This window comes from Esox lucius, chromosome 19, assembly GCF_011004845.1.
Source record: "Esox lucius isolate fEsoLuc1 chromosome 19, fEsoLuc1.pri, whole genome shotgun sequence".
In the NCBI taxonomy this organism is placed as follows: Eukaryota; Metazoa; Chordata; class Actinopteri; order Esociformes; family Esocidae; genus Esox; species Esox lucius.
In genome coordinates, this window is record NC_047587.1 from 45,457,399 (window position 1) to 45,475,351 (window position 17,953).

The window sequence follows — 17,953 nt, forward strand, 5'->3', positions numbered from 1 at the left end:
TGAAGATTGGGAGATGGAAAGAGCTTGTCTCCAAACAAGCTACTTTCCCCAAGACTAAACCGGAGAGCATATGGCTGAAGCTCTGCAGGATGCCATTACAAGCTGGAAACTCGAAAGGGGACTGGTTGCAATAACAACCGACAACAGGCCCAACGTTATCAAAGAGGCGCAATTGATTAAGTGGCTGATGATGCAGTGCTTTGGTCACAGGCTTCATCTTGCAATTGGTGAGTATGCGGAAAGATCAGCATTTTGATAATATAAAATATAAATATTAGATATATATTAGGGGTGTAACGGTACGCAAAAGTCACGGTTTGGTACGATTTCGGTACAGCGTTAATTTATTATTAAACTTGAATACAGTGGCTAATTGGCCCTAATTCTCTGAACAAAGGAACACAAAGGTTTGGCATGTTGTTTGCGTTCGCTGTATATACAGCTCCGGGAAAAAATTAAGAGACCATTGCACCTTTTTCTTTCCTTTCCAAAAAAGTTGAAAAGGATAGTTTTGAGTGAGGAGCAGAAGCGTTCAATTTGCAGTGGTCTCTTAAATTTTAACCCTTCTGTTTCTCACTCAAAACCTTCCTTTTCAAATTTTTTGGTAATGTCAAAGTGTATGCTTGTTTAGATAGCAAAAGAACATCTTTTTATCAGTACATAGGAAGTCATGTTCATTCAAAGTGTGACAGGAAGTAGCCAATGGGTTTACAGTAATTCTGTTTGTAAGATCAAGTATCGAGCCTGTAACATCATGAACAAAATACTTTCTAATGCTGCAATATATAATTGAATTACTCTCTCCCTTCACAAACGGGTACGCAAACATTATTTCAACCACTATACGAAACAGCTGATTTCTAACAGAAAGGAAAGAAAAAGGTGCAGTGGTCTCTTATTTTTTCCGGAGGTGTATATTTATGAGGATGCATCCCATATGCAAGGCTACTTCACTTGCTTAGTTACGGCGCCAAGATCAGTCTCCGGCGGGGAAGTCAGTCTAGAATTTTTGTTCCGCACAGAAAAAAGAAACATGAGTGTTTAAAAATAGATAATATTAATTTGGATCACAATGCATACCGAACCAAACATCCGGTAACAAACGGTACTGTACATGTACCGTTACACCCCTAATACAAACATAACGTTTGAAGAGGATCTGTTTTAAGTGATGTCAGCATGTATTCAAGTTTTTAATCATCTGTTAAATAAATACACTCACCTAAAGGATTATTAGGAATACCATACTAATACTGCGTTTGACCCCCTTTCGACCTTCAGAACTGCCTTAATTCTATGTGGCATTGATTCAACAAGGTGAAAGCATTTTTCAGAAATGTTGGCCCATATTGATAGGATAGCATCTTGCAGTTGATGGAGATTTGTGGGATGCACATCCAGGGCACGAAGCTCCCGTTCCACCACATCCCAAAGATGCTCTATTGGGTTGAGATCTGGTGACTGTGGGGGCCATTCCAGTACAGTGAACTCATTGTCATGTTCAAGAAACCAATTTCAAATGATTCAAGCTTTGTGACATGGTGCATTATCCTGCTGGAAGTAGCCATCAGAGGATGGGTACATGGTGGTCATAAAGGGATGGACATGGTCAGAAACAATGCTCAATTCTGACTCTACCATCTGAATGTCTCAACAGAAATCGAGACTCATCAGACCAGGCAACATTCTTCCAGTCTTCAACTGTCCAATTTTGGTGAGCTCGTGCAAATTGTAGCCTCTTTTTCCTATAGTGGAGATGAGTGGTACCCGGTGGGGACTTCTGTCGGCCCATTCTCCTCTGACCTCTAGCATCAACAAGGCATTTTCGCCCACACCATTCTTTGTAAACCCTAGAAATGGTTGTGTGTGAAAATCCCAGTAACTGAGCAGATTGTGAAATACTCAGACCGGCCCGTCTGTCACCAACAACCATGCCACGCTCAAAATTGCTTAAATCACCTTTCTTTCCAATTCTGACATTCAGTTTGGAGTTCAGGAGATTGTCTTGACCAGGACCACACCCCTAAATGCATTGAAGCAACTGCCATGTGATTGGTTGATTAGATAATTTAAACGATGCAATATGACATTTTCTTAACATCACTGAGTTAACCACCACTCAGCTACACAAAGTACATTTGTGTCCCAGCCACCAGCACACCTTCTGAGAGGGTTTTCAGTTGCAGTGGTAACATTGTTACCTGCCACGGCATCTCTCAAGCCAGATTCTGTTAATTGTTCCTTGCACAAAACCTGTGAGAGAACTACAGGGCTACACACAAGGAAAGGTTATGTTGTTTGTCGAAGTGTTCAGATCAGTTGAAAACTAAACTAAACTTTCTCAGCACTAGTAGTCAAGTTGATGTAATATTTACATATTGTTATTTGCACAAAAATATAGTTTGTAAAACAGGAAAGGAAAACCTGTATTTTGCACTCAGTTTGTAATTGTTAAATAATGGAAGAGGTATTCTCAGAGATTTATTTAATATATATAAGGATTTTCTTATTAGCAGGAAAGCATAACCTGTATGTTTACTTTTTCCAATTAATCTGTTATTGTGTTAATAACTGAAGGAGTTGTCAGAAATGTGACTGTTTTATATATTTACGTAATTTTTATTTACATTTTGATAATTTGGACAGCTGTGTGTATTCTCAAGCAGGAAGAGGAACTGTGTATTTGCACTTTATTTTGATCAATATCTAATAAAAAAAAGATGTTTGTGATATCTTACAAGTAGTTTGCTTACTAGCATGTAACCCACATAAAGAATATCGAGATATGTCATGCGCCACCATTCAGCCAAAAATATTGAGATATGACTTTTGGTCCATATCGCACAGCCCTAGCAAAGGGTACTACATTTTTTGGTGTAGCCTGACTCCTTAAACTCTTCTGCTGCATACTTTACAGTCACAATTAAAGACGTGTGGACAAGGGGAATGAGAGGCTGAGAAAAAAAGCTACTTTAGTAACAGTGGTGTAGCATCTGACCAGAACAAGGAGTCTGGGTAGTTGACCAGAACAAGGAGTCTAAATGTAAAATTAGGGCGCTCACCTTTGACAGGGTTGAAGAAGTTGAAGAAGGAGTCATTGGGCACCTGCTTGGTGACAGTGCGGACGGTGCCACGTCCTTTGTGCTTCTGTTTCTTCTTAATGGTCTTCACAGTCACATCCTTCCCCTTGTGCCAATCAACCTGACATCTAGGAGAGAGCAGGGAGAGAACAAGACAAAATCATTGCATTTCACTTACTCACGACTGGTAATACATGGCCCGATTTTTTATTCCAGATTTTGGGGTGAAAAAGATCAAATGTTGAATCTCTACTGAAAAAGCTTTTAAGTTCATTATAAAGCTAAATCTGCATCCAATAAAATGGCAGTGTGTATTGATAATTTTCACAGTACTATGACCCTACGCAGGGAGGGTTGGGAAGTATAAAGTCGATTGGGTAGAAAGCTGTCTATGGTGGAAGAGAATGGCTGGCTGTGGGTCTTCTGTTCAGGTTATTTACTTTTGAAGTGTTTGTTTCTGATTTTTTATTTTTATTCTACTGCATTAGTGTTTTCTTTCGAAAATGTCTTTTGTGAACTCCAATTTCAATCCCCCCCTGCGGGTCACCAGGACTCGAAAGGTCAATACTCTAAATTGTTCCGGAAATAAAACTATTATTATGATTTACTTCAGGTGGCATGGTGACTAAACTTCAGAACCTATTTCAAATAATACATTGTGTTCCATCTTCTTGAAATAAATGTTTCCCTTAGACAAAGATGTGTGCTTCAAGCTTTGTTTAGTCTTACCATGCATCTTGAAGTACGGAGTACCATTTCTGTTGCTGACACTTACCCTTCACAGTCGATAATCTCCGGACCCTCGAAGGAGAAGGGATCATCTGCGTCTGGCTCCGACTTCATCTTGTAGACTTTAGTGAGCACGGCATTGTTGAAGAACCCATTGGGCTCAAAGTGGAACTCTAATGTGAAACTCTCGTGTGCCAGGGGACAGACAGAGGAATGACCACATTACCCAGTAAATCACAAACCAGCACAGTGTTCGGCCATTTAATAGCAAGTCATTTTATATCAGATACTGAATCAGCTGATTGTACAAAAAAAACAAATCTAATGAATAATGCAATTTACATTGAAAAAGACCAGGAACTCAATAGACTATGTCCAGAAGTCAAAGGATTTAATAATTAAGGCTTATCTGGAGAAAAATGTCTAGATCAATTGTCTAATTGATTTAATTGTAATATTTACCATAGGTTGTCCTGGTTCAGAGAACTTGACTTGAATATCCAGCAGGTGCTTCAGAATGGGCTCATCATGTTCCTAATGCGACAAACAGAACAAGGTTATCACTAGGGGTGAGAACAAACAGTCCAACGGTCGACACTTCAACAAGGATGGAATTTATCTAATTTTCAAAATACACAAAAAAAATCTGTACTACTCATTGACTCACTTGGCGGCAGTAAGGACGGGTTATTCCTTATAGATTAAAGTACAGGTACAGGAAATGATCACAGCTAGCGAAAGCATATCAGTGTATCCCAGCAACATCTGTACCGGTTAAAAGTTTTTTTGCAGCTGCAGGCCTGCTCAACAGACCACGTAAGCCTATCCATCGACTCCTAGAGCATGTGGACATGCACATTTTTCTTAACAAGAATAAAATGATAATAACATGGACAGTGCCTAATTATGCTTTACATTTTTAAGGTCTTGCATCTATGGATGCACCAGCCAGCCAGGTTTAGCTTGGTTATTTTCAAAATTCTATATAATTTATTCCTATTAAGCTTTCTTCCAAGGATTTTTCTTTTCCCCACTGGAACTTGAACACATCGGTAGGTTTGTATGATTTAATTTAACGCAAACTAATGTAACTCTGTTAGTCTATATATTAAGTGTGGTTTCGTTTGCAAAGTACGGTTTTAAGGGATTGTATATGAAAAAAGTGCGGGCTAGATGGTCTAATACATTTTGTATTTTGTTGTTATGGCCAGAAAACACTGGCAAAGACATTAGCTTAATGCTAGGCAATTCATAAATCTCTGTGCAAATTCATGGGAGACAGTGCACATTGTTTTGACAAGGTTTATAGATCATTTGTAATTGTAATGAATGGAAAAGCTTGTAACAATAATTTAAACTAATGCATAGGCCTGTCATGTCGTGATTTATATCATTTGCTGCTATTATAGCATTTCAGAATAGAAATGTCCCCTAAATAAACATATCTAGCCTAATTGTTGATAAAAAACGTTATTGAGGTTAACTAGATTTATTTTTTTACTTTGAATTTAATGCATAGCATACAACAATTTACATTCCTTTTTTTTAATTTAGTACCTCACTTTTTGGCACAAATGGGTGGGGTTGACTATTCAAGGACAAAAGCTGAGGAATTATCGATGGTGAAAATATTTGTCATGCACATCCCTAGTTGTCACCATTATGACATTTTAGCTGATTAATTGTTGCACAAATAATTGAAATTAACAATGTAATTGTTTATATTGTAAATTGCATGCAACTATTATGAAGTAAGACAAATTATATTGTAAGCCTAAAAATTCACAATGAATATAAAACGGACCCGGAAATGGTTCTTCAGATTTGAGGTGTTTGCGCTTTTGACCAACACCTTCGTGGTGCATATCCAGCAATTTGCCCAAAATGTTTTGGTCACACCTCTTTCATTTAGCTTAAAACCAAAATGCGTCCAGTGCGGTGCAGCTGTGTTTGGCTTTGGAACTACCACTAAATCTATGTTGTTAATGATTGCTCTTCAAAAAACACAAACAAAGAAATGACAGTTATATTTTCCTGCGCATTGCGATGTTTCACCTCTTACTCTGATGCAAATATTATAGCCTAGTTATAATATATAGGTAATCGCCTTCCTTGGAGCAAAACATGTTTCAACACTCAGTTAATTCAGTTAAAAATGTACAAGGAAGAATCATTTTATTTCCAAACGTTAATACAGATGTCGCTTATCTAATTACAGCATTTTCTTACTGCGGTAGGAACAAGTAGATTGCGTCAGAATGCAGTAGATTACGTCAAGCTGTGATTGCACCATAAAACATCGAATCCTGAAAGGCTTTCCGGAGGCATCCGAAACAGATGTCCAAGCAACCTCAGCTGACCCCTCTCGATGTGGAGGAGCAGCAGCTCTACTCTGAGCTCCTCCCGGGTGACCGAGCTTCTCACCCTATCTCTAAGGGATCGCCCAGCCACCCTGCGGAGAAAGCTCATTTCGGCCGCCTGTATCCGGAATCTTGTCCTTTCGGTCATGACCCAAAGCTCATGACCATAGGTGAGAGTAGGAACGTAGATTGACCGGTAAATCGAGAGCTTTGCCTTGCGGCTCAGCTCTGTCTTCACCACGACAGACCGATACATCGACTGCATTACTGCAGAAGCTGCACCAATCCGTCTATCAATCTCCCGTTCCATCCTTCCCTCACTCGTGAACAAGACCCCTAGATACTTAAACTCCTCCACTTGAGGCAGGCACTCTCCACCAACCTGAAGTGGGCAAGCCACCCTTTTCCAACTGAGGACCATGGCCTCGGATTTGGAGGTACTGATTTTCATCCCCACCGCTTCACACTCGGCTGCAAACCGTCCCAGTGCATGCTGAAGATCCTGGTTTGAATGGGCCAACACGACAACATCATCCGCAAAGAGCAGAGACGAAATTGTGTAGTCACCAAACCTGACACCCTCCAGCCCCTGGCTGCGCCTAGAAATTCGGTCCATAAAAATTACAAACAGAACCGGCGACAAAGGGCAGCCCTGTCGGAGTCCAACATGCACTGAGAACAAGTCTGACTTACTGCCGGCAAAGCGGACCAAGCTCCCGCGTCGGTCATTCGACCACCACGCAATTTTGCACAGGCGTGTCAACCAAGACAGCCCCACAACATCCAGAGAGGTACTCCGGGTGGATCTCATCCACCCCCGGTGCCTTGCCACAGAGGAGTTTCTTGACTACCTCTGTGACTTCAGCCCGGGTGATGGACGAGTCTACCTCTGAGCCCTCAGCCTCTGCTTCCTCAATGGAAGACGTGACGGCAGGATTGAGGAGATCCTTGAAGTACTCCTTCTACCGCCCGACGACATCCCCAGTTGAGGTCAGCAGCTGCCCACCTCTACTGTAAACAGCGTTGGTAGGGCACCGATTCCCTCTCCTGAGGCGCCGGACGGTTTGCCAGAATCTGAGGACAGCCGATAGTCCTTCTCCATGGCCTCACCGAACTCCTCCAAGGCCCGAGTTTTTGCCTCCACAACCACCCGGGCTGCAGTCCGCTTGGCCTGCCGGTAACCGTCAGTTGCCTCAGGAGTCCCACAAGCCAACCAGGCCTGATAGGACTCCTTCAGCTTGACGGCATCCCTTACTTCCGGTGTCCACCACCGGGTTCGGGGATTGCCCCCTCGACAGGCACCGGAGACCTTACGGCCACAGCTCCGAGCGGCCGCTTCGACAATGGCGGTGGAGAACATGGTCCACTCGGACTCAATATCTCCAGCCTCCCTCGGGATCCAGTCGAAGCTCTGCCGGTGGTAGGAGTTAAAGATCTCTCTGATAGGAGACTCCCGAGTCTGTCCAGCTCCCTCCCCCGCCATCGGATCCAACTCACCACCAGGTGGTGATCAGTTAACAGCGCCGCCCCTCTCTTCACCAGAGTGTCCAAGACATACGGCCGCAGGTCAGATGAAACAACAACAAAGTCGATCATCGACCTGCGGCCTAGGGTGTCCTGGTGCCACGTGCACTGATGGACACCCTTATGCTTGAACATGGTGTTCGTTATGGACAATCTGTGACTAGCACAGAAGTCCAATAACTGAACACCGCTCGGGTTCAGATCAGGGGGGCCGTTCCTCCCAATCAAGTCCCACCAGGTGTCACTGTCGTTGCCCACATGGGTGTTGAAGTCCCCCAGTAAAACGATAGAGTCCCCAGTCGGAGCACTTTCCAGCACCCCTCCCAGAGACTCCAAGATAGGAGCAGGTGATGCAACTTATGAATTATAGGCCTACCTGAAGGGGAAGAAGGGACAAACCCGGTCGTGTTCCTCAGGACCTGGCTGCCCAAACTACTCAACGTCGGATTCAAGGATCATCAGGTAAAGATTGAAAGCGTACATCGTGTCCCTTCGCGCCCTCCCGCATCAGGAGAAAGAACGAGGGCGTTGATGCTAAAACTGTATAATTTTCAAGACAAGGTGCGCATCCTACAAGCAGTGAGAGTTGCGAGGCAGCTGACCTTTAAACGCCATAACATATCTATCTTTGAAGACTTCTCTGTGGCTATAGTGAGAAAAAGACAAGTCTTTGGAAATGTGAAGAAACGACTACACGAACGAGGAATTCGCTTCGCTATGATGTATCCAGAGACTCTTCGAGTACAGCACAACGGCGGCAACAAGTTCTTCAAACAGCTGACAGAGGTTGAGTCTTTTCTGGACGGTCTGCCTGAACCATCAACCACAACTATCTCAACCCCAAATCGCCCCGAAGAGGCTGAATGATACGGTATTAGTTTGCTCATGTGCTCTATAACTTATCGTCACTTCTGAGTTTCTTTTTTCACTCTTTTTATATTTCAAGGAGTGCAACTGGACTTAAAATATTGAGACTTAAGCAGTAGCCCACTTGTAATAACTTTTTGTTCAGAGTTTGAGGGGGGGCATACGGTTAAAGGGAAAATAAAAGGAGAATATAACGACGGTATGATTAAAATATTGAACCAATAAGTATATAGAAGGTTTGCTGTCTCAGCGGCTTGATTATCATTATATCAAAGCTCTTTCATCTCGCTGTGTTCCTTTTGAATACCTTGCACTTTTTTTGTTTGTTCCATCTAAGCTTCGGTCATGTAATGTTTCCAAGGAGACAGGGTCGATCACTATTGTTCTCAAAGGTGAAACTGACCAGCGTCAGACTTCCCTTGTCTTTTTGTAAAAATGTCTGTAAGTTGGTAAATGTGAATAGTTATGTTCGACATGCAGGGCAACACAACTTAACCTTTTTTTTTTCTTTTTTCTCTCACATATCGTATATGCTACCACTGTCTATTCATCTTCTATGGATATACCTTTCCTGTGTTTCAGAATTGAGCAGACTAGGTGCACTTCAAAATGTGGTAGGCCATCTCACATATTGGTGCAGATGGTATATTAAACTATCCCATGGCTATGTCAACAAATAAAACAATATTAAAACGTATGTAGTTGGAATGTAAAGGGTGTTAAAAAAAGAAAAAAAAGAAGAAAAAATCATATTGCATTTCTGCAGGAGACACACCTAACTGACAGTGAGCATGTCAAATTGAGGAGACACTGGATAGGACAAGTGTATAGTTTGTCAATCACCAGTAAAAGTAGGGGAGTTGTCATACTTGTAAATAAATGTATACCACTATCAGATATTAATACATATTCCGATAAATCAGGACGATATATATCTTGCTTAAAGAAACACTAGCTGGACAACCCATTACCCTTATGAATGTCTATATCCCCCCTATTCAATCCAACAAATTAATTACACAGGTTTTTCCAAATTTGCTGAATGGCAATGTGAACATAGTATAATTACTGGTGATTTTAATTGTACACTGCTACCAAAACTTGACAAAACGCTATCATCTACTGATAAGCCCTCAAACAGATCACAAGCTCTGAATGAGATGTGTGAAGAAATTGGTCTGGTAGATGTTTGGCATGCTCGGCACCCCAGAGATAGAGACTAGACATTCTTTTCTGGTGTCCATAAAACTGCAAGCATAAGAGACTACTTTTTCTCTCCCAAAACTTCACTTCACTCGAAGCAATTCCTACAAATAAAGCTGAAAAATCTGTGTTCTTCGCTAGACAGAGAATGTATGAATTTGCCAATAAACCTAACAAATATCTAGCTAATTTATTGCGGAGCCGATCCCAAGCCCAGGTCATATCCAGTATCAGAGACAAAGGCAAGCGCCATCACAATACTTAAGTAATTACAATCTTTAGGGCATTTTATAAAAAGGCATTATTCATCCCAATCAGGTTTTTTTTCTGGTGATAATATGGATAAATTCCTTGCAAACCTTAATTTACATGAATCAACTGAGGAGCAAAGACAGATGTTGAACAAACCAATTGAAATTAGTGAAATTTTGAATTGTATTAACAGCCTTCCCAAAGGAAATGCCCCAGGGCCCAATGGGTTTACGGTGGAATTCTTTTCAGAAATGTAAAATCGAGCTAGGGAGCCTAATGCATGAAATGATACAGTATTGATTTGATTCTGATAGGCTTCCTGACTCCATGACAGAAGCCAACATGTGTTTTTCAAAAAAAGTGCAAATGCCCTGAGGAGTGTGGTACTTATCGCCCTATTTCTCTGCTTAATGTAGACACAAAAATTGTGGCAAAGATACTAGCCACTTGGCTTGAGTCAAATCTTCCTAAAATAATTAATCCTGATCAGACAGGCTTTGTCAAAGGCAGATCCTCAGCCCATAATATTAGAAGGCTTTTTAATATAATTCAATATTCAAATCAGTATGCAAATTCTGGATTAGTTATCTCATTAGATGCTGAGAAAGCATTCGATAGGGTCAAATGGCCATATTTATTTTCAGTACTCTAAGTTTAAATTGGGTGAAGCATTTCTTAAATGGGTTAGGATATTGTACTCTTCCCCCACAGCGAGAGTCATTACTAATGGCCTTGAATCCCCTGAGTTTATTTTAGCACGTGGTACCAGGCAAGGATGCTCAATGTTGCCACTGCTATTCACACTGGCTATTGAACCGCTGGCTGCGGTCATTAGAGATAATCCAACCATTGGAGGACTTAGACTGGGAGAGAAAACGTATAAAATCTTGCTGTACGCGGATGACATCTTAATTTACCTCCACATCTTATTGATACAATTTCTAATTTTGGCTCATTCTCTGGGTATAAAATAAATCTTTCAAAATCAGAAGCAATGCCATTAAGTAAATCACATTCCCACAACCCTACAGTCTCTCACCCATTTAAATGGTCTCCTGCAGGCTTTGTATATTTGGGTGTAAAGATTACACCAAAGCTGGAAAGTCTATATAAAACAATTTTGTCCCTATTTAAACTAAAATCAGATCAGACCTAGATAGATGGTGTAATCTTCCTCTCTCTCTATTGGGTCGTGTCCACCCGGTCAAAATTAATATTTTACCCCGCCTTCTTTACCCACTTGCTACCAGTACTTATTCCTAACAAAGCACTTAAACAGTTCCGTGGCTCCATTATTTATTTTATCTGGCGAAAAAAAAGACCTAGACTGAGACATAGCTTCATAACACTTTCGAGTAGGTGTGGAGGCCTAGCGGCCCCCGACATCAAGCTATATCAGCTTGCTGCCCAACTTCGTTTTATACTGGAATGGCATTTGAATGATCCAAACTCAACTTGGATCAGTGCAGAATCCACAACCCTCGGGCCAATCCCTCTATGAAATGTACTATATTTGTCACTCAAAAAACAGAGAACTTTAACTAAAGATCATTTCATTCTTAAAAATACAATTAAAATGTGGAGATTAGTACACAAAACAGAAGGGTTTGATTCCCGCCTTTCACTACTTACACCCTAGCGCTGGGAATGCAGAACCTGGCATGGAAGGACTGAATAACTACCCAATGGTGATGTACTATATTGATATGCTTATTCTTTTTATTTTCTCTTATTTTTTTTTTAATATTTCTTTTTTATTATTATTATTTTTATGTACTTTAATGTGTACTTTGTAGAAAAATCAAATGTAACCACCTGGGCATTTTGTGTTAGCTCAAATGTGGCAAGTGAGTTTAAACCCTGGCAATGTCAAAAGCTTGAATACATTTTTTTTATTCTGAACGATAGTGGCACAGAATGTTTACATGGTTACTAACTTTATAGCTCCTAAATAGATAATCTGCTAACATGACAGGTTAAAATAACACTGCAATAATTACACAGTGTCTTTTTATAAAGAAACACCAATAGCCTACACAGAAATAAACACTACATTTGTTTAAACACATGAATTATCTTAAGAGATAATATACAAAGAACAGCTATTTGTGCTTAGATCATGGTTTTGAAGTTGAGTATGGTAGACGAACGCATCTTATGACGATTTGCGAACTGACTTTAAGGCCGGCATTAGGCTATACTGTATACTCTCCTAATTGGTCAGACAACCTTTCAACTTCAATGTGTTTGTATTTCAGGTCATATGATTAGAATATAAAAAAAACTTTAAAGATTCATGTTTAATAGGCTATAAAAATGTATTCAATTAAAATACATCACTCGTAAATATTTCAGAATAAATCCAAGTGTTGTTCTTATTTTGATGAAGTTCACTGGAGGTGCTAAAGGGGTGCTATCTTGATGCATGGGGGTGCTGACATGAATGGCTTATGAGAGCTTATGCGAGCTGGCCAGCTTTCATAAAACTCAATGCCAAGACTGTTGCTACTTCTATAAGAGAAAATGAAACAAGATTTCATAATCTCAAACAGATAATGCAGTTAAACGACTTAAAGGGTTTGGAGAGCCCGCATTCCATTAGTAGAATTGTGAATTACTGTTTTATATCTAGATCACTATTTTTCTCTGGTTTTACTATTCATAGGTATGTGTTTGAGTAAAATGAACCTTTGTTTTATTCTATAAACTACTAACAACATTACTCCCAAATTCCAAATAAAAACATCGTAATTTAGAGTATTTATTTGTAGAAAATAACTGGTCAAAATAACAAAAAAAGATGCATTGTTTACAGACTTCACAAAATGCAAAGAAAAAAAATTCATAATCCTTTTTCAACTACAAAATACTAATATTTTAACTTAGGAAGAGTTCAGAAATCAATATTCGGTGTTATAACTCTGATCTTTAATCACAGCTTTCATGTGTCTTGGCATGCTCTCCACCAGTCCGTCAAAACACTGTTGAGTGACTTTATGCCACTCCTGGCACAAAAATTCAAGTAGCTCAGCTTTGTATGATGGCTTGTGATCATCCATCTTCATCTTGATCACATTCCAGAGGTTTTCAATGGGGTTCAGGTCTGGAGATTGGGCTGGCCGTGACTGGGTCCCGAAGCCAGTCATAATGTTTGCTAGGACGAGATACGGCCTTTAAAGACTTGGCATCATTACTTTTGCTCTAGATGGCTAGATCAAACCCAAAACCAATTGGATTTCAGCAGAAATTCCCATGACTGATCAAAATAGAAATTTCTTTGCAACAGACTTAACATAAGCAGGGTTGAATATTCACGATGGCCTGCTGGCCCAGGGGCCAATAAGACCTAACGTCAGGCCAATAGAAAAACACAGTCAGTGGCCCGTATAGGCCAGTGTTACATTTCCCCATTTAAATTCATAGAATTGTATTAAAACGTTTGCTTATCATATAAGTCACTTCTCCCGCTTCGATTTTCACTTGTTCTCGTATAAAAATGCGTCTGTGGCACAGTACCAGTGTTGTCTTGTTGACCAATAATATTCAAAGCCTCATCTATTTTTACCAATCATAGTTCAGTGTATTCTAGAGCAGGACCCACAGATGGTATTGTACGAGGCAAAGCAAATGCGATCATTTTTGTTTACATGGAAAGAACAGGTTCACAAGGGACACGTACTGCTGTTCATGTGTGTTCCCGACAAAAGCCGATAAGACGAGAGCATTTATTAAGGGAACAAACTACCACCTAAAACCTGCTTTTAAGTCACTGCCAAACAGGCTGTTCACAACACTGCAGCTTTAGTGATGAACATCTGCCTTCTCCGAATGACATAGTCCATGATTACAGAAAGATAAACCAGATGGACATGGATTGTTGACTATGCCTGCCAAAGCACTTGCTAGCAGTGACACACAAGGCAGTCAACCAACTAGTACAAGTACTGTATTATGCCATATTCATATTACCGTAAATATATTAACTATTATATTTATGCCTTTGTCACATCAAATACCAAGCATCTTCATGAAAAGATCATGATATTTATAGTAGCTAATATTTTGATAGCCATTTATAAAAAAATGCGCGTCATATTTACGTAAACAGTAATTGCTTGTATCAGCTCTCATGTCTCATATCACATATATATATTTTTTTTTTTGTATTCAGTTCAAGCCAGTAAAAATAGTCTGGGCCAGTAAATTTCAGATCAACAGGCCTTGTTTGGAACATAAAATTGCCATATAATTCAGTTTCGAATTACAGCACAGAAGTGTTCTGAAAATTGCGAGGATATCATATCGTATTGTGATATTTACACAAAACATTATTGGCAACATTCTTACAGGCTAGACCTCACCTGGAAAATTACATGGCAAAGTAAGACTGTCTACCTGCAGCATGTCACTAAGCATGTCCACACTCTTAAAGATGGTGAGCCAGAACTCAGGAACGCCTTTAGGGTCTTCTTTGGGGGCAGCATCCTCTTTCTTTTCCTCAACAGCAGCCTTATTCTTCAGCTCCTCCTAGAAGCACAGAATGTTAACATCGGTTACAATACATATTTTACGGAGAGAACAGCCCTCAAATTTTACTTTGGGCAAGATTTATTTCAATAAAGAATGCATGGCAACATTTGTTTAGTACAGTTTTGTGCCACAAACCAAATCCAAAATGGTTTGCCCGTTATAGCTTTGCGGTCAAGACCATGTGAGGCACTGGAGTAGAATCACAAGGGCACTTTGATGGAAGAACAATCAGAGTTCTAAGTTACCGCTAAAAGGTCCTCCTCCTCCCTGTCGCTGGGCCATTCACAGTCCTCGTCGGTGGGTTCCACTGCGCCAACCACCACATCTCGTCTCTGTGGAATCACAAGATGTCACTATCAGCTAACACTCAGTAGGGCTCATCAGGGATCCAAAATTAAATCTGTATACCAAAAACTATTTCTAGCTACCCAATCAAACGAAAAGACAAAGATCGACTGATGTAATCAATATTATTGGACCGATATGACCATTTCTAGTCCATCAGCTATTGTTCACGTTCTACTGATCTCTTTGATAGTCCCTCTGCACAGATGCCTAATCTAATATTTGCATGTAAACAGTATTTGCCGGAATATGCTTAGTTAACACCTTGTTATACTGTATCACTTTATGGCCAAAAAGTATAATTGGGACATCTGTAAGCACATGTATTCTGGCCTGGAACTGTTAGTTATTGAATATAATGTATCGCGTTCGTTCACTCGTCACATGTGATTTCTCTGGCCCAACAGTGCATTATTCGACAAAATGTGAGTGAATGTGTCTTACTGTCGTGATAATCAACATGACAAACTGGCACATGAAGAGACTTAGAGCATCCATTAAAAATTATGTTGGCAATAGACAATTAGTGTATATACACAATCTCCAAAGATTTTAAACAGCGATGTTGTCTGTGTAATTCAGTTAAAGCTGCGTGCTATAAGATTCTCAGTAATGTTTTATGATTCACAATTTCTCCTTAGTTTATATATGGTAAAAGTTCATTATGGAAATACATGCTGGAATCAAAGTTTTTTTTATATATCTAATTAATCTGTCTTACTACAGTGGGGAGAACAAGTAGCAGAACTTAATATTTGGTTCAGAAAACTTTGTTTGTAATTACAGAGATCATACATTTGGTTCAGGTCTGGAGACTGGCTAGGCCACTCCTGGACCTTGAGATGCTTCTTACGGAGCCACTCCTTAGTTGCCCTGGCTGTGTGTTTCTTCAATGCTCTTACTGAGGGAAGGAGGTTGTTGGCCAAGATGTCGCGATACATGGCCCCATCCATCCTCCCCTCAATACGGTGCAATCATCCTGTCCCCTTTGCAGAAAAGCATCCCCAAAGAAAGATGTTTCCACCTCCATGCTTCATGATTGGGATGGTGTTCTTGGGGTTGTACTCATCCTTCTTCCTCCAAACACAGCAAGTGGAGTTAAGACCAAAAAGCTCAAATTTTGTCTCATCATACCATATGACCTTCTCCCATTCCTCCTCTGGAACATCCAGATGGTCATTGGCAAACTTCAGACGGGCCTGGACATACACTGGCTTGAGCAGGGGGCACTTGCGTGCGCTGCAGGATTTTAATCCATAACGGCGTAGGGTGTTACTAATGGTTTTCTTTGAGACTGTGGTCCCAGCTCTCTTCAGGTCATTGACCAGGTCCTGCCGTGTAGTTCTGGGCTGATCCCTCACCTTCCTCATGTTCATTGATGCCCCACGAGGTGAGATCTTGCATGGAGCCCCAGACTGAGGGAGATTGACCGTCATCTTGAACTTCTTCCATTTTCTAATAATTGCGCCAACAGTTGTTGCCTTCTCACCAAGCTGATGCCTTTTGTCCTGTAGCCCATCCCAGCCTTGTGCAGGTCTACAATTTTATCCCTGATGTTCTTACACAGCTCTCTGGACTTGGCCATTGTGGAGAGGTTGGAGTCTGTTTGATTGAGTGTGTGGACAGGTTTATTTTATACAGGTAATGAGTTCAAACAGGTGCAGTTAATACAAGTAATGAGTGGAGAACAGGATGGTCTGCGAGAGCCGGAATTCTTACTGGTTGGTAGGTGATCAAATTCTTACATCATGCAATAAAATGCAAATTAATTATTAAAAAAATCATACAATGAGATTTTCTGGATTTTTGTTTTAGATTCCGTCTCTCACAGTTGAAGTGTATCTATGATAAAAACTACAGACCTCTACATGCTTTGTAAGTAGGAAAACCTGCAAAATTGGCAGTGTATGAAATACTTGTTCTCCCCACTGTAATTGAAGTGTAAAGTAAATAAATCTTAGCAAGCCAGCTAACCATCTCTGCCTACCCTGAGTTTAAGCAATAGTCTCACAAAATCTCAGTCAAAAGACAGACTTTCAGCAGCTATTAGGTGTAGTGGTGCAATTACCATACCTTGTCAAAGAGGGGCTGGTAAAGGGCAGCGTACTTCCTCTCCAGTTCATGAACTTCTTCATAGAACTTGGCTTCGATATGGGCACACTGCTCCTGCAGCCTCTTCAAGGCGTGGACTCGCCGCTTGACCGCTTTGGGGAGCAAGCTAGGTGTAATTGGGGACATGCATTAAAACATGTGCACAACCACAAGCATAATTAACTATCCAAATGGGGACAACAAAGATACATAAAAATATGAAGAAAAAAAACATTGCCGGAACACGTAAGCGGAGCTGGCTAAGAAAACCGACCGACCCACTGAGTGAGTGAGTGACTGAGTGAGTAATGCCGTGGCGTAGTGGTTAAAGACAGTGCCTCTCATGTGGAAGGCCTATGTTCCAATCTATTGAGAGCAACTACATTCATTATTTTTGGTAGATTCCACGATTCTCTTGTCTTTTCACTTGATAAAGTTATTTATTGTGGCCTTTATTGATAGTTAGTTTGAATGTCATTAACGAATGAAAGAAAAAAGTATGTTGTTTTGCCATAAAAGAAAAAATTACGTTCTTATGCCATGAAATGAAATAGCTTTGGCAGACTCGCTAGCAAATGCAAAATTCCTATGACCATTCCAGTGAGTTAGTAGATACCGGTAAAGCTTATTACTGTCTAATACTTTGTTAAAATGGCCAGTAGCAAACTCAATACATAGCCGCTATTTGTGGGGGAGGTAAACTTAAGACATTTTTGTCAGTTTAACTTTATCACTGTCATTCATGAATGTCCAATTAAATATTCAAATGGCCAATGGCAAAAGAGTACTTGTTCCGGATAGAGACAAGAGGCTATACTGACACCCGTCCAATGTACAGCTTCGTGGTATAGTGGTTAACGACACAGATGGCAACACTTTCTATTGCAGGCCAGCTGAACTAGGCTTGCCTGTTTTTTGTTTTTTTTACTTCTAGTCAATTCTGCATGATGGTCACCTGAGCATGAAAAACTT

The 17,953-nt window shown here is 40.4% G+C and overlaps 1 protein-coding gene across 6 annotated transcripts in view; it reads right to left on the minus strand.

Annotated features, from left to right (window-relative positions):
• nap1l4a (nucleosome assembly protein 1-like 4a) overlaps positions 1–17,953 on the minus strand; it is a 52,776-nt gene that overhangs the window by 17,955 nt on the left and 16,868 nt on the right. For all 6 annotated transcript variants that reach the window (XR_002195624.2, XR_827431.4, XR_004574787.1 and 3 more), the window contains exons 4-9: positions 16,964–17,108; positions 14,791–14,877; positions 14,411–14,542; positions 4,272–4,343; positions 3,856–3,995; positions 3,063–3,208 (exon numbers count right to left, since the gene is read on the minus strand). Coding sequence is in view for 3 of the 6 variants with exons in the window: in XM_010865222.4 (XP_010863524.1) it covers positions 3,063–3,208; positions 3,856–3,995; positions 4,272–4,343; positions 14,411–14,542; positions 14,791–14,877; positions 16,964–17,108 (722 nt within the window). In the remaining 3 variants the exon portion in view is untranslated. The remainder of the gene's footprint in view (positions 1–3,062; positions 3,209–3,855; positions 3,996–4,271; positions 4,344–14,410; positions 14,543–14,790; positions 14,878–16,963; positions 17,109–17,953) is intronic.